The sequence below is a fragment of the Chamaea fasciata genome, unplaced genomic scaffold (assembly GCF_029207755.1).
Source record: "Chamaea fasciata isolate MVZ Bird 193981 ecotype frontalis unplaced genomic scaffold, bChaFas1.0.hap1 SCAF_4, whole genome shotgun sequence".
Lineage (NCBI taxonomy): Eukaryota > Metazoa > Chordata > Aves > Passeriformes > Sylviidae > Chamaea > Chamaea fasciata.
Genome location: NW_027094089.1, coordinates 4,534,904 through 4,556,679, shown reverse-complemented (window position 1 = coordinate 4,556,679; position 21,776 = coordinate 4,534,904). Strand labels below are relative to the sequence as shown.

The 21,776-nt window shown below is 40.6% G+C and overlaps 2 protein-coding genes across 5 annotated transcripts in view; one reads left to right on the top strand and one right to left on the bottom strand.

Annotated features, from left to right (window-relative positions):
- IQGAP2 (IQ motif containing GTPase activating protein 2) overlaps window positions 1-21,776 on the bottom strand; it is a 128,028-nt gene that overhangs the window by 21,543 nt on the left and 84,709 nt on the right. For 3 of the 4 annotated variants that reach the window (XM_066180754.1, XM_066180756.1, XM_066180755.1), the window contains 6 exons: window positions 19,601-19,725; window positions 17,429-17,592; window positions 8,858-8,948; window positions 4,293-4,454; window positions 2,917-3,059; window positions 1,776-1,946 (listed from right to left, as the gene is read on the bottom strand). In XM_066180754.1, the coding sequence (XP_066036851.1) occupies window positions 1,776-1,946; window positions 2,917-3,059; window positions 4,293-4,454; window positions 8,858-8,948; window positions 17,429-17,592; window positions 19,601-19,725 (856 nt within the window). The remainder of the gene's footprint in view (window positions 1-1,775; window positions 1,947-2,916; window positions 3,060-4,292; window positions 4,455-8,857; window positions 8,949-17,428; window positions 17,593-19,600; window positions 19,726-21,776) is intronic. The other variant, XM_066180757.1, reaches the window with a different exon arrangement.
- F2RL2 (coagulation factor II thrombin receptor like 2) lies at window positions 10,968-15,109 on the top strand. Its single transcript, XM_066180759.1, has 2 exons — window positions 10,968-11,189; window positions 13,004-15,109. Exons 1-2 carry the CDS (start codon window positions 11,135-11,137, stop codon window positions 14,092-14,094), a joined length of 1,146 nt encoding a protein of 381 aa, XP_066036856.1. The 5' UTR covers window positions 10,968-11,134; the 3' UTR covers window positions 14,095-15,109.

The following is a 21,776-nucleotide window of genomic DNA, read 5'->3' as shown; positions in this document are numbered from 1 at the left end:
ACAAGCTGTCCATGAGCCAACAGTGTGTCCTGGTGGCCAAGAAGGTCAATGGGATCCTGGGGACATTAGGAAGAGCATTGCCAGCAGGTCATGGAAGGTGATCCTGCCCCTGTACTCAGTCCTGTGAGGCCTCACCTGGAGTGCTGTGTCCAGTTCTGGGCTCCTCAGGACAAGAGAGATGTGGAGCTCCTGGAGTGGGTCCAGCAGAGGTTACAGAGATGATGAGGGGTCTGGGACATCTCGCTTACAAGGAAAGGCAGAGGGAGCTGGGCCTGTTCAGCCTTAAGAAAAGATGACTGAGAGGGAACCTCACCAATGCCTGTGAGTGAAGGGAGGCTATCAAGAGGGTGGACCAGGCTTTTCTCAGAGGTGCTGAGCAAAAAGAATAAGAAGCGGTGGGCAGAAACTGATGCACAAGAAGTTCAACCTGAATATCAGGGAAGAACTTCTTTACTGTGCAGGTGACCGACCATGCACTGGAACAAATTGACCAGAGAAGTTGTGGAGGCTTTGGGGATATCACAGAACCAACGGGATGCAATCCTGTGCCAAGTGCTCTGGGATAACCCTGCTTGAAAAGTGATGTTGGACCAGATGACCTGCTGTGGTCTCTACAAGATCTACCCATTCTGTCACTCTGTTGCATCTAGAAGTTATCCCTTACCTGTCTGGACCCACATTGTTCTTGCCCTGGCCTCTTTTCCAAGTTAATTCCTTCAGTTGACCCTCTGTTTGCTAACTCAGAAACAAACATTTGTCAGGGAACCCAATGACAGGAATAATGGGACATCTCTGTTAGGACAGGGATACTTTTACTGCTGCTTTTGCCTGTCATCTCTATCAGCCAGTGACACCAGCCTTGTCTTCTATTTGTTGTCTTTCCACAAGTCATTTCTACTTTAATGCCAATAGAAAGAAAACAGATAAAACTTTATTTACCTATACTTCTCCATAATTTGAACTTATTCACACAGTCTTTGAATTTCTCAAAGTACAATTTTTTACTGGGCTCAGACACCATGCTGGAAAATGAAAAGTCAATCCCAATGACAACTACCAGTGGTAAAGCTATTTGTCATAATCAATTGTTAAATGTAGTTGCTGTAGATTAAAAAAAAATCTCTTGTGCATTTTTCCTTTTTTTTTTTTTTTTTTTCTTTTGTGAGTGGGTGGTGGAATAAATTGCTTCCACTAGGAGCTGGATATTTCACCACTTAAAACCAGTGTGCACCCCTCTGTCAGTGTTTGCACCTTCAGCAGAACGTTTCCTTTGAACACCTTTCGGAGTTCAGCAAACTGGAAACATCCAGGAAATACTGGCAAAGAACAGCAGGACAGCTGTTCAGCTATGTCTTCATGGAGCAGAAACAAACCACTTCCGACTACGGATAGTCTAGTAAGGAATGTATTTCTTAAGTCATGCTTTGCCAAGGAATTTTTTCTTCAATACTTAACAAATATCTTCTGGTCTTGTACTATGCATAGTTAGGCACACCACAAAAAATCTGAGCATGTCAGAACAAAGCCAGGGCTGTGCATTACTGAGCTTTTCCCAAGTAACTTATACTGGAGGTGGATATGATCGATTCTTTTAAAATTGGATATTTGCTATGTGTAAGCACACATGTTTGCAGATGTAGAATTTTAAACTGCTACTGCTGAAAACAGGGAGACAGATCTGTGTGAGAATTTTATCAGTGGTAGTCATCAGTCACGTCATCTGTTACATGCAAACACTGGCCAAGCAACATTACCTTCTTATTCTAGAACAATACCTGTATTTTGATGGCAGATGGTTCCTGGTTTTGAAGGCAGGCTTTTCTCTCCTGATAGTTTTTTCTGACTAAGAATCCCCTTGCTCGGGCTTGCAGCCCAACAATCAGATTTTCATTAGCAAGCCACAACTGCTCTCGGTTGTAATCTGCTGCAACTTGCCCAGCAATGTTCTGTTAAGAGATGATGGGAAAAGGTCATTTAAAAGTCAAAACCTTCCTGGAAATGGGACTGTGTTCTCTCCATCACTGCAATTTATGTTCACCCTATCCACCTCCCTCTGATTAACCCCTACATTTTAATCAGTGAAGAAGAAAGAGCTACATTGTTACTGCTGAACCCTACCCCATGGGTAAATGAACAGCTTTCAAGCTTCAGTTACTCAAGTGGTATGCTGTTTTGAGAGAGTATTCTTTTATACATTAGCAGGGTTCTGCTTTCCTAACACTTACATGCATCTTGTACAACTCAGACATCTAGAAATACTAACTGAATCACCAAGTTCTCTGTTGAGGACACTCAGGTACTGCTGCATTCAGAATTTCAGAAGGACTTACACTGACTCAAGTAGTTTGTGTGGAGGAGTAAGCCTGTAACTTAGATGAGCTGCATCAGAATAACTGAAGAACAAATTACTCAGAGGCTTGTGTGATCTGCTTTGTTTTAAGGTATATTTCACACTAGTGCAAAACCTCTACAGTAAGGGAGCTAAAATAGTACACTCATCCTCTTGAATCTGGAGATACAAGAATACAAGAATAATCTGGAGATACAAGAATACTGTCAGAGGACTAAATTTAAACAGAAAATGGTGGTTCCACCTGGTCACAAATACATCATAAAATTATTGTTATAGGTCAATGTAACATCCTATGAAATACAAAATGATATGGAAGCAATCAGACTTTCCTCCATTGGTGTCTGCTGATGGTCACTCAAAGAAATGCAGTAACTTCCAGTAAGGAAATTCCTAAATCATTGCCGGACACTACAATCTGCCAAGTTGCTGCTCTTGACAGAAGCAGATACTGATAAAGTACCTTCAGTTTCACCCACCACAGCCTCTTGATAATTGTCATGTCTCATGCTCTCTCAAATGTTTTTGTTGCTTTTGCAATAAAAGCCAATGTTTCGGTCACCTACCTGGATTTCTTCATCAGTTAACCATGAAGTTTTTGGTACGACTCCTTTGGGGGCAACACAGGTACCTTCCTCCGTTTCCACATTGTAATAGTAGTCATACATGTCTTTCATTACAAGTTTAATCCATGGACCTTCACTAGAACCTAAAAGGAGTTCATCCCATTAGTACACATTTGTGTCCTGTTTCACTGACAAATTACAGCTCTCCCTACTCATTTCCCCTCCCTGTACTTGTTGGGAAGCCCTTTGACATGCAAAATCTCTATGCATCTTGGGCATTTTTGTAGTAAGGATTTTCAAAATATACTGTTAGGTGGATGAGGGTCATTCCTCTAGAGCAAAATGGTGGTAAGGTTAGAGAAACAGACCCACTGCTAGCCTCTTCTGCACACCTAATGTGCCATGTTAGTGCACCTGAAACAGTGTGTCCTCCATCTTACATCATCACTCACAAGCAAAACAGACTGTGTTTATAATTTTTTTTTTTGTCTTCTGCCTAAATTCTAGACTTACTGACTCTTACCTCACACGTGACATTTCCTATATCCACATAATTTTCTTGTTTATAGCTTTGGTAAACCAGTCTGCATCCTGACAGGCAGGAAAAACCTCATTTCCTCATGGACAAAAGGCCCCAAGATAAAACCAGCAAGGCCTTAAAAACACTCATGTTGCAAAATGAAATTTACTGTAAGCATGGGTACTACACTGACAGTAATTTTTTTTGTAACCATTAGCTAACCTTAGCTGCTGTTAGCTATGACCAGCTTTTGCAGCTCTAAAATGACAAAACATCCCATCATCTGCTAAGAAGAGATTCTAGCCCCAGCTTTTTTTTTTTTTTTTTTTTTTTTTTTCTCTTTTTTTTTTCTTTTTCTTTTTTCTTTTTCTTTTTCTGGTAACTGCTGCTCTGGCAATGCACAGGGACCATAATTGGGCTGTGAACACTGTCAGATACTGGCTTGATCTTTGGCAGCAATCTTTAAGACTGATGTGTGCATCTCTGCATCTGCTAATATGCAAAAACATGGTCAGTAATATGGTTTTCTGAGAGAATGGATTGTCCATTGACAGTCAGAGAGAAGCTGCCCTAAATTCACTCAGAAGCAGGTTTGAGATTCTAGAAAGTCTCAGCTAGACTCTGGAATACAATAGACTTACTTCTCAGCATGTACTGTGGTCTCATCATGTGCCCAACAGTACAATGTCATGTAAAATGCACTTGGAAAAGTATAACATTTGTCAAAAGTTTTTAAAGCAGTAGTGTCTCCCTCAATTTAAAGTGAGGGAGCTTCACTGAAAGCTAGGTGCTCTATCTTTCTGGTTGCTTCAGTGTTATAGACATGTGGAACTGCCCTGTTTAGAAGGTTTTTTACCTTCTGTAGTTTTCATGTTCTTGGCTTCAGAAAGGTTCCTGAAGTAGGCTTCAGCACACTCAGGAATGACTCGTAATCCAAACTTTGACTGTAGAATCATCAGGATTGGCTGTGAATCACCTTTCTCCAAGCTCTTGTTAATCATTGATATTCCAACAGCCACTAGGGTAAAATAATAACACAGAAAAATTAAGAGTCTTATACTCTATGTACCCATAACTCTAGCCTCCAGAAACTTTGAAAAATGGGCTTCTAATGCTGGCACACACAGACAACATAATGTGACATACACAGCAATTCAGTGCTTTACCCATTTTCAGCTTCCTTAGTGCTTGTAAGGGCAAGTATTTTGGGGAACAGCAAGCATGTTAGGTAGAAAGTGTGTGGTCCACCCTGGCTTGGATGCAGCCACAGCACAACTGAGAGCAGTCTTGGGGCATCAAGTGACATACCAAGTGACAATAGGGAAGGGAGTGAGGATGGCAAGTACCCACACACCCAGCCTGCCCTAACAGACATCATGTGCTATTCACTTCCGACCCTTCTAGAGGTACGTGAAGTAATTTGGGTACAAGCTGTAAACATTAACATTCACTTTTACTGAACAGAATGGGAATTAAAACTGATGCCTTGAGTAAATCCTTGCAGCAAACTAGTCAGCATCCTGAAGCAACCCTTTCTTGAATTCACCTCCTCAGGTGAGTTAAAAGCTAATTCATGCCCTTGAATTTGCGACAGATGCAGCTTTTGCTACCAGGGCATATAAAAGTACCCTGAGAGGTGATGCTGGGAAGCATGTGCAAATTTTGATGTTATATGGCATTATCCATGCTCTAATACAGGACTTCCTCCTGCAGATCCTACTATCAGCAAGGGAATAGATTCCACCGCACCTGGCAGCGCACACGTGGAAGCACATGCCAGTTCAAAAGCACCTTACCCACTAGATGTTTAGGCTGCTTTAGAAATGGCTGCTCTGGTCCTTAAAGGCATTCCTTGACATTTAAATTCAAGAACCATGCACTGAAGAGTGAGTGAATAGAGCTAGAACATCCATGTTATATCCCACCTTGAGGGAATCTGGCTGTCTTTGCACCCCACAGCTGCACTTCATGCTGCAGCACCAGACACTTTCCCTGATCTTGTGTCTACCCACATCAGTGTAAAGGAGGTCCCTGCACACATAGAGCTGACCCAAAATACATTCATTATCAGAAGCCCATGTACAGGAGTCACTCCATGAGACTGAGCAAGCAGGAAAGGGTTTCAGTAAATACAAACAGTTTTTCTTTGTTGTTAGTTTGACTAAGGTGGAATGGGTAGCTTCGGTTCGGCAGTAACAGATCAACCAAAAAGCTGGCAGTTTGTCAGCCAGCTGAGAAACAAAGTGGACATGCAATACCACACCACCACCATCTGGATTTCTGTCAGATAGCAAGCTGCTAATTTTCTGTGCTTTGAAACAGACCTCTGCCCAGCACGCACGTGTACTGGAGATGTCTTTCTGCCATTTCTGTGGCACTGTGATATCCTGGAATCTGGCCTCAGCAGCAAGGAAGCAGAAAAAATTGGGAAGTCACACATTACAGCTGGCTGCTGCTGGCCCCAGAACCATACACAGTCCCAGGTGCCTCATCAACTCTGTTCAGCAGTATCTGAATGCTTTCCTTCCTCCTTTTCATCATGTAGTTAAAGGTGCTGAAGGATACTTTTACAAAGACAAAAGAAAACACAACTTAAGCTAAGATTCGTTTATGTAGGTCCATTGTCATCTGGCTTTTCATCATCTTTTAGTTAATTAAGCCTGTATTTTTTAAGTAAAATATAAGGAAATTGTTTATCAGGGAAAAACCTCAACCCAGCAGAATATATTCCTTTCATTTTAAGTGCTAGCAATTAACACTGTGGCTGTTGCTCTAGGGAAAGGCCATTTGGACCCTGGAAAATCATAAGATAATGGGGGATTAGCCATCCCCAACTGCCAGAAAAGTGTCAGCTCCAGTCTGCTTCTCTAGCAGTTGGGATGCCAGTACCACATCAACACTGCAAAAGGCTCTTTTCCACACCCATCCTCCCTTTTAAACAGCTGTGATATACAAAGCCACAGTTGTCTGGTGTGATAAGCCTGAACTCTCAACAGGGCCAAAGATCAGCTTTTTCCTATAACTTGGACTCTTTCAGGACACACAGACTTCCTGCTTTGACAGACTCTTCCTGTGCAACGCTGAAGTCAGTGATCAATTTTACTCCTGAAGGTTATACAGCTGCTACTTGGCTGATCTCCTTTTGTCCTCCACTTAGACAAGGAGTAAAATGGTTGAACTCATTCAAGATGTGAAGCAAGGTGATGCAAAACACACAGAAAGCACCACAATGAGTTAGGAAGTGCACCAGCACTTACTGAACACTTCTTCCTAAATACAGACAGGGACTATCTCTAGAGTTCTTCCTTTACTGACAGGGAATACTGTAAAAGGCTTTCAAAATTTTAATACTGTACCACTTAGTATTTGTGTAAGATATAAAAGTTAGTTTGGAAGTGATCAAGATTCAGTACTGCTGCCAGTATCTTCTCTTGTTTTACTGCTTAATTTATTGCCATTACTGCAGCAATCTCAAAACCGCTTCTTAAACTGAAAAATACATCTTTGACTACCTTGCAAAAGTTTTGGAGCTGTTTGTCTTTCAAAAATAGCACCTGTGTGATAGATCAAATGAAAGTTCCTTTCCAAGTTGCAATCAAGCTGAATTTTAAGTTTAGATTATGTGAACACAACATGCAAACTTCCTGAGACAGGATGTGTTGGTTATAGGAAATATCAGTTTCTGTGCCGTGGGGAAATGTTAAATCTCAGGTTTTAGCTGCAAAACCTTAGAGCTCTTTAAGAATGTGCTGTGTTGACAGTGCTTCCTTTCAACCCATGGGGCAGAGTACACGTGATTACTATTTTTTTCCTAAAAGTGAAATGTTAAAACAGCTCCACTGAACATCCTTTATTGTGAAGAGCTGTGCATTTGCTACTAACACAGATCATAAGAAAAGATATTAGTAGAACAGCTAGGTAGTGGATGGACCAGTGGTTTACCATTAGCAACCTTGTATGGTATTGCTGTATGAATTATGCTGTCCTACTTTCTGCAGGCTGCTTTTGATATATCCTCTTAATGCTTTTACACCAGTGAACACAAATGAGGGCATTTCCAAGTCGCTCTTTAGGTTGAACTCAAATCCATTCATAAGCTACAAGTTTCCTTCCCTTCTCTGTGCTCATGTTTCCACATGGCTCTGGGTGGCATCCATGGGAAGCAGATTTTTCCACAAAAGAAGGTACCAGCACTCCTCAGCACAAAATATTGGTTGAGACAATATGCATATACATGACCCTATTTCAGAAAACACAAGCCCAGTGGCTATTTTATGACTATTTTTTTCCTATGGATGCGTGACCTACAAAAATACTTCAGCTATTTCCAGTGTTCCTCTCCGTTGTTACGTGAAGACTTTATTAGTTGTTCAGATCAATTCTAAAGAAATAGTAACACAAAACACAGTGTTCCTGTAGCTGGGATAGCTATTTGTAAGAGGCAGCTGTGTCCTCTTCCACCCACAACTTCCCAAGCAGCAGTCCCTGACGTGCCTGTGGGCTCAGTGCAGCAGGGATGGCTGAGCACAGCCCTGCAGGAATGCACCGACTTCAGCACTTGCATTCACAAGGTGCAGCAGAAGGGGACACTGACTCACCCAAAGCCAAGTGAAGCAGAAGGCTGAGCAATACCCAGTGACCAGCACCTTGTCTGAACTGTGCTGGCCCTGGGCTGGAACAGGCAGGCTCATAACCATGTTCTCCAAAGTGCCCCACAAACCCAGTGGTGCTTTCTTCTACAGTACTTGCCACAGTTTATTATGTATTATGAATATTTTTTCTCCAATTATTATAGTTGCCTAAAGCTTTGACAAAAGGTGTTGAATGCATTCAATACACAGCACTCCGATAGATTAAGCCTCAGCATTTTTCCTACAGGTTTCCTCTTCCTTACAGATTGGAAGAGCACATGCTTTTCAAAATGATCTAGCATTCCTTTCACACTGCTTTAAAAGTTAATATGTTCCTGATTTTTGTTTGTCAGCACTCCATAAAAGACAATATAAAGAAACATGAATAAGCAAAATTGCAAACATGAAAATTTGCTCTTACAATATGCATAAAGATGTTAGTCTTATGTATAGCAAAACAAACTGCTGAATAGTATATCCCTTCTCATTCATATATTTCATTAGCTACATGAAGATACACTGACATTAGAAAGATTGGTCATGATATTTACCTGTATAACCAAATCCACTGAATTATTAGCCACACCTTAAAGATTACCACTGTAGACAGAACTGACACCACTCCCGTTTTATGTCATCTCAGTTTTAATATGACAAAGAAAACACATTCATTTCTTTTCATGTATTTAAAGGGCTTCCACCTTCTCTAAATTGGAAAATATAAATTTTCAATTTTAGTTTCCCAAGACCAAGAAAAACAAGAGCAGTGCAGATGAATGTTAATGCTTACAGGTTGCTGCTTCATTTATGTTGTTATTGCTGTCATTGATTCCTCTTTGTATTTCATCCAGCCACAGAAGCACTGATTCATCTTGAGATTCCTGGGGAAAGGACAGTAAAAAGCATTGAAAATACTGGATAATAAGAGTTATCTCAATATACTGACACAGCTCCCATATACAATCTCTGCTTTACAAAGACCTTGAGCACTAAAAAGGATTTGACTGTTTAAAATCATCAGTGAAACTCATTCATATTCTACTTACTGAATTGAAAAAGATCCTGTTCAGATACAAAGCTCTGAAAGTTTTGATGTCTAGAAGAGCAGAAGAATTTGCTGATACTGCTGGCATAGAATTCATTCTACTAAAGATCAATAGAAATTGCAACATTTTTGATATGTAGGCAAATAAATAGCCACATAAAATCACACATTATCAGGCAGCACTGTGATAGTAGGAGAGAGTAGTTGAACACTGCAGGAAGTTTGCTTTCTTTCAAAATCTCTTATTTGAAAACAATCCTTGTGTACACCTAAGTAGATGTCACATTAGAAAACTGAACAGAATTAGGAAACAACAGCAAAAACTGACATAGAAAGACAGGTCAGGTTTAATAATTATTACTTAGCTCATGCAAGCATTTCTATAATTAAGCAGCAGAATAGGTACCACTCTTCTTTCAGGCCTAAAGTGCATGATATTAAACCCAAGTTAAAATAGAAGGTATAGTATATACAACATATATAATAAAATCCCCACTAACCAGCCCTATTGCCCAGGTTCACTGGTGATACCAGCACTTCAGCAGACAAAACAGGGTTAAAGTAATATTTATCATCTAGTCCAGTACGTGGGTGGGAAATTCACGCTAAAGAGGAAATAGGAGTGTCAGGCTTATAATAGACTAATGATGAGAGAAGATGGAATGTATTGATTGAGAGAGATCTAGGATAATATGCACACAAATATTTCAGGGAAAAAAAAACAGCTAGAAACACATTTAAACCAGAACAGTGTAGACAAAGAAGCAGCCTTGCACTGAGTATCCCTGGTTAAGCACTGAACCTAAGGCCGAAGATCTAATAAATCTGATATCCACAGAAACTACAAAGACAAAACTGGGTTAAAAACCCTAAAGACGTCCTCTTCAACTTGCATAGTATATGTAAAGAAGGTAGCAGAATACATAAGTAACATGAAGTGGTGTCAGACAATCACAGGACAGTGGACACATACTGCTTATTTTTGTACCATGTGAGAGTTAGATTCAGCACTTGTGAGAATATTTAATAAATTCCCAAACGGCCACTGAATTTTGAGAAAAGCACTGAGAAACTGAAAAGAATTCCTCATCTGGTATCCAGCTTTTACACATTGAATACTAGAACAGACACAAATACTGCTCTGGAGCTAAGCACAGTTTATGTTGAGCCTCATGACTAGCCTGGAAGCCAGACCAAGACCTGGGCTAATTTTGCTTGCTGAAACAAGCTATTGTCTCCTGCAATTTGGCATTGAAGGAAAAGAAAAAAAAGAGGAAAAAAGAAAAAATAAAAAAGGAAAAAAAAACAGGCAGGAGGAAGGGATCAACAAAACAGCAAATGAAAATAGGGGAAAGGTTTTAGAGACTGCAGTCTGAGGAGGGGTGGAAACAGTCTGAGGGGAGGCAAGTAGGTGGATTGAAGGAAACTCACAACCAGCAGTGGGTAGGGAGGTAAAAGGCAAAGCAGAATGCAGTTTTCCTAAGGCATGTTTGTATGTGTGGCTTCTTTCCACCTCCGCCTTTCTCTAAACTGAGATCACCACACTCTTCTGCAAGCCCAGCCTCTCCCTGGAGAAGGGTACAGAGTTCAGCCATGTGACATTTTGGTCTCTAAATGAGACCCTTGAGGATTTACTAAACACACCCCTTGATTTTTCCAGAAAACATCTTCTTACTCCAAACATCTGAATGTACAAATTTCAGCAGAACCCCGGGTATCAGCTTCAGGCTTGTGGTAAATTAGGAGATAAATTGCTGCCGTAAAGCAATTTTATCTCTGTGTTGAGCTGAGGCTGAAACTGAGTCATGTGTGCATACTTGGATACGTCACACCCTCTTGCTGTAGTAGACAAAGAACAAATTAGCTCCTCACCATAAACCTCATGCTTACAGGATGCCTCTGGAGGACAGATCAATCATTCTTTAGTCCCTCACAGAGGGGAAAAAGCCCCCACAAAACGTCCCTTGAGATGAACTAACGCAGCAAAATTGCTCAGCTGGCTGGATTTCACACACTACAACGATGATACTGTTTTTCACTGGACTGCTCTCTCTTACCTCCACTCTTTGCACTACAGGTGAGTCCTACTTTCTGTATCTATTCCGTATTTTAGTCAGTAACATGGACTTTTTGATAATGCTGTTGCTCTACCAGCTGCAAACTTGAAGTGAGTTGCACATGCATATACCAATTACAGAAAACTGCTCCAAGATGTCTCCCTGTAAGCAGATTTTTAATCTTTCACTTCAGTGATACCTTACCTCTCGCCAGTCATTTTCTATCAAGAATTTTATTAAAGGGAATTTTCTGCACTTACTGAAAAGACATCTTTTATCTAGTATTTTTGTAACAATATAATAATTTTAAACCTGTAGTGTCTTGTTTCACAACTTCACAGATGGTGTTACTAGAAGGAAATGCTCAGATGACTATCGTGATAAAAATAACTAAAGGAAATGATCAAATAATAAACGTGTTCTTTTCCATTCTAGAATTAAAACTGTTTTCAAACAAAGCTCTATTTGAAAAGCTGGTATATATATATATATATATATATATATATATAGTATATGTGTACTTATTTATATGTATCATATATATATGTATATGTGTGTGTACATATATATATATATATATATATATATTTGTATACCTATATCTCTATATATCTATATACGTGTGTGTATATATATGCGTATATCTACACACATGCCAGCGCCTGCAGGTATACGCATGACTTTAAATAAGTGGATAAAACTAGTTTTCTGGGGTAACCATCAAAAAACTACTAAAAATTTTGCAGTCTAATAATTATTTTAAAACATTCTACTGTAAATCTGCCAGTGAATATTAACAAAACAGTTTTATTTATTTTAATAAAATATGGAAAGGCAAAAAAAAAGTCCAAAGATTTTCATCCATGTTTCAGTTTGCTTCTGAATTTTTTTCATGGTGCATTCTGTAGGTTTTATATTAAGTATTTTTGCATTGAATGCAGCTTAGAAAATTTAAGTGACACAAATGCTTACACAGTTGTTTACTATGTAAAATCTATTTTACAACACATGGCTTTAAAAAGTATTTTGAACATATTTGTGCTTCTTGTGGAAATGTAGATCTCTACAAACTTCTCTACTAAAGATTGAGGAACAGGTGTTAATAAAATAGTAGTATTTTTTTTGCCCACATGCTAACAATATTTACCCACTGAAAATTTTCCTGCTGCTTGGAAAGTTTTATTCACTTTCCAGTAAATTACGCCTTATTCCTGCCCTACCATTTGTTTTCAATTCTCAAGGCACTGCCCTTGCTCAGGTACGAGAAGCTGAAAAGATCTGGTTTACTTTAGTCAGAAGCTGAAGAATAACAACTTCACATGTGAGACCAAAAAAACCAAGGGTAATTTCAGGTTTTTAATTTGAAAGTTTCAGTCTGTGTTAGACTAGATAGTGCTTTTTGCATCTTTTGCAGTCATGCATTTTCCTATGTGAAGTGACAAGGATAGTAATGGTGTTTGATGACACCTGAACAAAGATGTTTATGTGATGAATGACCAACATTACTAATACTGGGGAAAACCCTCCACTGGTCATAAGTGTTACAGAAGTGTCTGATTTTTTCACCAAAGATTACTAAAAACACTCAAAATGCAGAAAAATCAGCTAACACTACATTAATAATGGATTTTCAAGATTTGGTGTGAAATGGTAAATGAAGACTGTTGTCCATACATTTGAACACCCAAAGCAGAGGAGAACGTACCCAGATCTTTTAAACATATATTGCTTTTCACAAAGAGTTAGTTATCTTTCTCTGCTCCTTAAGGTGAGTTCTATTGTTAACAGAGTAGTTTGTCCTTTTTAATGATTTTAACTTTGTTTTGTTTCCAAGCTTCAGAATTTTCACAGAATGGCTCTGCAATTAAAACAGTGTCTCTCATCAAAACTTTTCGTGGAATTTCAGCAAGAGACTACGATTACATCCCCCCTTTTGCTATAGAAGGGGAAACAACCACCATTCATATCAGGGAAAACAAATGCACTTCAAAAAGGTCAAATAATGACTCCATGCTAACGCAAGTGAGCAACACCACGCTGGAGTACCTGACCAGCTCTCTGAGCACCAAGCTAATACCTGCAGTCTACCTCACTGCTGTTTTATTGGGTGTGCCATCTAATGCTGCCATTTTGTGGATGCTGCTCTTCAGGATCCGCTCAGTGTGCACCGCCATCCTCTACACCAACCTGGCCGCCTCGGACCTGCTCTTGTGCCTCATGCTGCCCTTCAAGATAGCCTACCACCTCAACGGGAACAACTGGGTGTTTGGGGAGGCCGCCTGCCGGACGGCCACGGCTGTGTTCTATGGCAACATGTACTGCTCCATCCTGCTGCTGACGTGCATCAGCGTCAGCCGCTATGTGGCCATCGCACACCCCTTCACCTACAAGAGGCTCCCCAAGCGTGCCTATGCCACCGCCACCTGCACCGCCATCTGGGCCGCCGTCTTCCTCTACATGCTGCCCCTCACCCTCATGCAGCAGAGCTACCACGTGGGGCAGCTGGGCATCTACACCTGCCACGACGTGCAGAGTGCCTGCGAGACCGTATCTTCCTTCCAGTTCTACTACTACATGTCCCTGGCGGTGCTCGGGTTCCTGGTGCCGTTGGCAACCATCGTGTTCTGCTACGTCTCGATTATACGGACGCTCAAGACCCACGAGTGGTTCTGGTATGTTAAAGTCAGCCTTCTGATCCTCACCATCTTTGCTATTTGCTTTGTGCCGAGCAATGTCATCCTTATTGTCCATCACATCAACTATTATTATTACAAAACAGATGAGCTGTATTCTTTTTATCTAATTGCTTTAAGTCTCAGCAGCCTGAACAGCTGTCTTGACCCTTTCCTTTATTTTCTAATGTCAAAAATTAGAAGCCAATCCAATACTTATCTAACAATGGTTAAAATATCCAGGGAAAAATGAATTCATTTCTATTACTGGAATTACGATTTTGTATAGTACTAACACAGCAACAAATCTCAGGTGCAACATTTATACTTCAAATAAAATGTGTTAGAAAACACAATCTCAGCTAAATTTACTTCCTCTCACGCAAGGAATATCTCCAAAAATACACTTCCCCAGCTCTATTACTTTGTTGCATGTATTGCAACACCTGTATACCTAGATTCAGGGAAGTAGCTCTGCACCTCCATTTTCTTCTGAAATCACTTTCTGGCCATGGGGAAGCTGCCAGAGTATCAGTCACCACAGCCTCTAAATACCAGAAGAGGAGTCAGCATCCAGACAGCACTTCTAGGGCAACCCATGACTTTTGAAATTAGCTCTCAGCCAACAGTCACTGCAGGAACAGTGATACAAAAACAAGTTTTTGGCCTGGTGAAAATGGGAACAAGTAAAAGCACTTTCTACATGCCTGGGAGCAGTGAAGAGCACTTAGTGCCTGTGATGTTGGAAATACAAAGTCATCATAGGTGCACAGAACAGTAAATCTACAGCTGTGGATACAGAATCTGACTCTTCCAAGGCTGCCTCTCCCATGAGGGAGCTGCTTAACCAGCTCTGCACTGGAGACTTGTTCTTCCACTTTGTCAGCACCTGCACTCCTCTGACCCACAGGGACTGCTGGGAGCTCACCCTTATCAGCATGCATCCAGGCTTGTGTTACTCCTGCTTGGTAAGCAAAATGGGGAAGATATTTTTTGTAGTATTCTCTATTTCCACATCCTCACAGGAAATACCTACAGTGTTACAAATACTGCAACTGGTTACCATTGACTGTTAGTAAAACAATAGGTCAACTTCTACCTTTACAGAAACTCAAAACCTACATGTATACTAAGTTCCTAGAAAATGAGCTCAGTGGTTGTCATTTGAATTTGTAACTGCAGCATGTAAGTGGGGATAAAAATGTTTTGTGTTGTTTTGATAATAGTACTGTAAATAAACTTCACTTAAAATAAGTTGCTCTGGAAAATGCCTCAAGGGAATTTTCAGCCTGGTGAGGCTCCCCTTTTTCTATTTCTTCTGGCTCTTAATTTAAGTTAGTTTTAATCCTGCCATTCCTTCAACACGCACAAGAACAAATTTTAAAGATAACTCTAAAATAATTCAAATATTACACAACTATTGAAAATTTAAACAAGGTGGACCCAACTCAAACCTCTGTACCTATCACATGAAAACCCCTATGACCAAACACAGTAATTTAGTCCATCTGTTTAACTTTCCAGTTATCCACAATATGCTCCCTTAACACAGGGATTCTCTTCACTGGGACCTGAGTACATTTGGTTTGAAAAGACTTTCGGAACTGTTAAAAGCTGTGGTTTAGGATTTACAGCACAAAATAAGTTCCAGGTTTGCATTTTCTGTTTCAAGCAAGGAAGAAGTAGGTCAGATCTGAGAAAAAGACTTGTAATGGGTTCTGGCTGATTTGGGTGCAGAGTCCCCCAGATCACCACAGCTATGGGGAAGTGGCAGAAAGATACTTAGAATAAGGGAGTAGGTTTGTCATGTATGTTTTTCCAGATGTTGGGGCAGGAAGTTTATAGGGAGATCTATCTGATCCTTGTAAATCAAATGCTTCCTTTTACCACAGCTCACTCTTAAAATATGCTAAACACAAATTAAGACAGATCTGCTTTATAAACAGGGATCAGAAAAAGTGGAAAATAGACTTCAGAAATTGCACTAGCTTTACAACTGTGTTTGGATTTTTTTTAAGGAAATGTCAGGCTAAATCATAATTTTATCTAAAGAAAGGTCATATCTCTGATCACTCTAAAGAATAAGTATATGCATCTGAGGGTTTCTTTTGGGAGCACCGTGTCTTGTTCTTTTCTGAAACAGGAGCAACACTACTGTTCACAGAGAGGGTGCTCTAAGTATTTGTCAAAAGACTGCAAAACCAAAATAGCTCAAAAGAGAAAGGCCAGCAGAAATCTCCAGGAACATCAAAAACCTTAGACTGAGAAGACTTCAAAGAGATTGTACAATTTTTATCCCAGAATTTGGAAACACTCATTTGTTTCCTATGAACACATTCACACCAGGACAGGAGTAAGCACCATGTTTGCACCTGGGGAGCAGTAGGGCAGCTGGCAGTAACAAGCCAGGGTAGGACTGCTGTGTGCGGGCACCTGTGGGCTGTAGGTCTCTGCCCTGGGGACATCCTGGCTCAATATGCTTACACGTGGCATGTCCTGGGCCAGCGCTCTGCAGCCAGCACCTGCACTGTGCACAAATACTGACCTCAGCCCATCCAGGACAGGTGAAGTCAGAGTGCACAAAACTCTCCCCAGCACACCTGGAGAGGGAGAAGGCTTCTCAGCGCTGAGGGCTCCATGAAACCAGCCCTTACCTGGGAACCCTGGTGAGAAATTGACTTGTACAAACACCTTCCAAAAGTTCTGACAGCAGGTTACAGAAACTCATGGTTTCACAGCAGGTACCCCAGGTGAGGTGACACAAATGCTGGAAGATACTGAGCCAAAGTTTGCAGGCTTTCCCCAGCTCACCACGTGACCCTAGGGACTCACTGTGTGACTTTTAATTGTGTTTTCCATTGGACATTTTAAGTGCTATGCTGGTAGCTTTAGCTAACCTTGTGCTCAGTCACATCCTGCAAGCTGCTAGGCTGATCTTTGTTTATGCTTCCCTGAGCTGGAATGTTGTAATGCTAACCAGGCCACTGCTTTTGGGGAAGCAGATAGCAACATCCTGCTGAGATAGGTTTAAACTGAAGGCATGTACAAGACCATCAAATTGTTATTCTGTGATAAAGCCATAAAAGAAATATGTACAAAACTCCATTATAATAAAACAACATAAGCAAAGGAGACTCCCCAAAATACTTCCCAGAGATTTGTTAAATAACACCATAATTGTGACTTCTTTCTGGCAAAAATCTCTTTCCATCCATATTGTAGCTAGCTGCCTGACACAGTCCTGTAACTGAATCCTTACACAAATTCATAACTATGTGAGTATTGCTCAGCCCATATTTTGTAATAGCTGCAGTAACCAAGTAGAATTAAAATAGGTAAAATTACAGCAGTAGCAAGACATATGCAGAAAATGTCTTAATTTTAGTACACTGAGAGGTAATCCATTTTGCCGGTCAAAATAAGTTACAGTGCAAAATTACTTAGTGCCAGTTTGTTGTCACTGACTTATTTACAGCCCCACTGGGCAAAGATAGTGCAGACACTGGGGGACCAGGACAGGGACACAGAAGCAAGTGAAAAGAATTGGCATTTCACTTCTCACAGAGAACAAGAGTAAAAATTCAAACCTCGCATTTCTGTGCTTTGGCATGGTACAGAACATCTTGATAATGCCTTGCATTTGCTGGTATCACATCTTGCAGCTTGGCTGTTGGCAATAGCAGGGCTTCTAGAGTTTTCTCAGGAATTCCTTGGTCAACTGCTTCATTAATGTGTCCAATTGCAATGATTCCTATGAAACAGAAAAGTTATTAAAGATGCACTTACCAGAGAAGGTTGCAGCTTTTCTGGTATCATGTACAAACAAAGCAGTAACATGAAGAACAGAGAAATCACGAAACAAGAAGCAGAGGCAGCACAGCAGCTGATTTTAAATTGTTCTTGTATTTATTTGAAGGTATTATCCTATAGAACTTTCCTTCCTGTCACAATTATTTATATATCTGGATAAAACTCTTCCTAAAAATCAAAATTATCCTTGACAAAAAAGGGAAAACAGGTTTTCATATTTTCTGGGAAGAAGCACCTACATGAAGCTTAAGAATAAGTTGGGTATCACACATTTCTAGGTTTAACATATTGTCTCAAAGTGCTGAAAGCTTTATTTTGAGTGATTTCAGACCACATTACTTGAACCCTGATTTGGACAAATACCTCTATACTGCACTCCCAGCTACAGCATTACATAGCAACTTAACCTCACTTGAAATTTCACTGTAAATAACCAATCTGACAAAGGTGACCAGTGGCATTCAGTACTTCAGTCAGGAAGTAAGGCCCAGTGTATTTAATAAGACCTTAACTCATTTTCATCAGTCTGGGCACAACAGTTTCAAATCAATTTCCTCTTGCTCCTTAACAGAACTGAAATGCTCTGCTTGGGGTCCCTAAAGCCACCCTAATCCCCCTAATGGTCCCTAGTGCCAGAAAGACATCAATCAAGGCATCATTCAGTCACCTGTGAGGGATGACATCCCTGCTCCCAGTGGATCATCCCTCAACAAGTGTCTCTAGACCCACTACAACCCACCTGGTGAGGTCACAGATCCAGGTCATCCTAAGGATTGGGGAATGAGCAGTTTTTCTAAGGTGGTCCAAAAGAGAGACTATGCAGATATGGGACTTTTCTCCCTTCTTCCTCTTCTCTCTGCCCACCTGCCCTCTCTAAATATTCCGAGGCAGAGATCAGTGTCACAAGAGCAGCTATATTGGTACTGAAGACTTCCACTGCTGATGCAAGGTCTGTTCCAGCTCCTACTAAATGCAGAAGTTCAGCCAAAAAAGTGACTCTGCCAGTAAAATAAACTGCTCAGCACCACACCTTGCTAGAGGGCACACGTGGCAAGCAAGCTGTGAGGGTCCATGGCAACCACTGGACTAGATTTAGGAAGCACTAATGCAGCCAGTTTTAGAAATTCTGCAATATGAAATTCCCCTTACCAGTATGAAACATGCAGCGTGCATAGCACTAATGGCAGTACAGGAAAGGCAGGAGGAGCCCGTGTCTTTCAAAGGCCCTCAAAGTGCACTGAGACTGCTCCCAAAATGGCAGGCAATCTGAAAGCTGCCTCTCCTTGCTCCAGCAAATTTGACATAACCTGGTAGCCTCAAATTTCTATGTGCAGTGGAAGAATTTGGTGCTTTAGCTTTTTTGAAGCCTAAATGACCAGTTATCACAGTTAATATAACACCATCTTACAGCAATACAGTTACATTCAGCTTCCAAAATAAACTCTAAATCCATTTACATGAGAACATGTGGGCATAAAAAGCTACTTTCGGACAGGAAATGAAGTTACCTAAAAGGAGAGCAAGGCAGATATTTGCTTTGTCCAACTTCTCACTGACTCCCTTGTGAAAACCAATCACTTGGAATCATTGACACATCAAAACACACTTTTCAATGAAACACTGCTTGTAATTTCCTCTCCTATCTCTCAATATGCACTTTGCTTACAACTGCAAAATCCCCACAGTGAGGCCATCCAGGGCTGGAAGATACTGCCAAGCAGGCAGTATAAGCATTTTAACACTGCAGAAGGCAGGCACCCTATGATATCCTTCAGCTGTCTGAAACAAAGAGGAATATTTCAAGGACACTTAGAGACCATCAGGCTTTGAAACTTTTAAATGCTCTTCTCTTTTCAAGGGTGTCTGAATGAGGCCGCTCAGTACATAGATTTACATATCAAAGACCTGACTATGACCTCTGCGGGCAGTGTGGAGGAAGAATTACTTACTTCCATTTTCTTCTTGAATTTGCATATTAACCATGTCAATGCAGTTCTGGATATCATCCCATGTTAAATAATCTTGGCCTTGAGATGAAGTCTCTGACTTAATAGACAATAGTGCATCAGCATAACTATAAGAAGATATAAAATACATAAGTGTATTTCATATATAGGATAAAGCACCATAAAGAATTAGTCAGATGTATCATCTATCATTTAGTGACTAGTATTTTTTCCATTGACTGAACTTCAGACAAACTCAGCTCTTGCCAGAAATTATGCAGACATGCAAGCTGCCTGTTCTACACATGCATTTCAGGATGTGGAGAAATGGCCCTGTAATTCAGAGAACTTTTCTTGGCTATATGGCATGATGGCAATAGACACACAGATACACGACTTGCTGTATGGTGCAACAGATAAATGAAGGGAAAATTACAGTCAGCTTCTTGCTTTAAGAACTGATTGTTGTCTTATTGACACTAATTCAAAGACCAGAATTTCAGTCAGTAGTATCAGGTAGCAGCATCTCCTGCTACCTCCATGAGGAAGATGATGAGCCATGGGCAAGGGGCTGAAAAAAATTATTATGCCACTCTTTCGACAACTCAAGATGCTCTAAGCACAGGTTCTGTAGCCTGTGTCTACTCTTCCTAGAAGGCTCACAGATAAGATGAGCTGGAAACCTTCACAGTAGTGCAAATTCATGCATATAAATTAAATAACTTCTGTATTCCTGAATCAAGCATAGATCTGCTACAGTATGTCAGATAAAATGCATGTCTTCTATTTCCATCAGAAGCCTGAGGAACAAATGGCGGGCAGAAAGAAAATGGGACAGATTCATAATTTCCTAATCTGATTTGTCTTTCCAGCATCTAGTAGCCTGTGTTTAAGGGCTTCTGGAGCTGGAGACTGTGTATCACTTTAATGGCTGCAAAGATGGCTACACTCCATTAATTTACCTGTTCTATTTTAAAATCTTACGTATTATTGAGAAATTAGCCCCATTACGTGTTTGGTGAGATAGCAGCTTTCTAAAAAATATTTAAACTTTACATTTTATAGGGTCCAGTATTTTCTTTGTTAAATTCTTAAGAATCCCCAAACAACTAGAACTATTAGAAGCTAGTAACTGATTCTATTAAACTTCTCCACAGCATGCACAGTTTTTGGAGACCTGTAACAGATTTTCCCTAAGTTCTCTCTTCCAGAAAACACATTCCCACCAGGTCCATTTCTTCTGATAGAAAGCCATTGAACATCTCCTTCACTGAAGTTCTTCTAGCTCTACTGTATCTTTTCCAGTATTGTGCAACTCAAAGCTCCCTGTGATATTCAACATATGGTTGGCAGCACAGGTTAACATAATGGCATAATAAAATTTTATTTAGTTGTCGAGTCTGATTAATTCCTGATGTTTTATCTGTTGACTGACAGTGTAGTCTAAAGATTGGGTCAGTAACATCACCAGAAGTGCTGCACTTGGGACACTTTGGGGCCATTTCTGCATGATTTATAATGTTGCTTCTCTTGCTCCAAGCACCACCTCACATTAGGGGAGGGGAAGAAGCAGATTAGTTTTGCTCCATTTTACATCACTCTTCTCTCTCTGACTTAAACATTGGCCTCTTATTCCTAATCTGACTGCCTTCCTTTGGGTTTTGAGATGCCCAGCAAGGGCCACTCTCACTTTCATGTCCCCTGACAACCTAGTGAAGATCTTCAGCTGCTGTGGTCCTTTTGCCTGCTAATGCCTTCCAGAAGCACGTGGAGGCTTCCACCAACTGGGGCCAAGACACAGGAATTGGTCTGCATTCCCATGGTCTCCCTTGCATGCTGGGGGCACAGGTCTCTGGTGTTGTCTGATTTTTTTATTGATGGATAAAAGAGCAACTGCAGTAGCAGCACGTCTGTGGTAAGTCAGGCAAGAGACAGGGCAAGCAGCTGGCAACCAAGTGAAGGCTATAATGTAGTGCTGAACATAAATGTATGCCACAGCATTGTGTCCACTTTTCTAGCAAGCAAAAAAGGGCTTGGCCATGGCTCAAGAGATCTCCTGGACCTTGAAGGATTGAACACTATCTCATTCCAAAGATCACCTTTTGGAATTAGAGTGGTTAGTGATTAACAGTTTCCAGCTAGGGTTGTTTCATGTTTTAGTGTCTGCAAAAATTCTTGT

Excerpts from the sequence above, each read along its gene's own strand:
- F2RL2 (XM_066180759.1), top strand. The coding sequence starts at position 11,135 with ATGATACTGTTTTTCACTGGACTGCTCTCTCTTACCTCCACTCTTTGC. Across the intron at positions 11,190-13,003 it reads CTCCACTCTTTGCACTACAG|CTTCAGAATTTTCACAGAAT; the intron begins GTGAGTCCTACT and ends TTTGTTTCCAAG.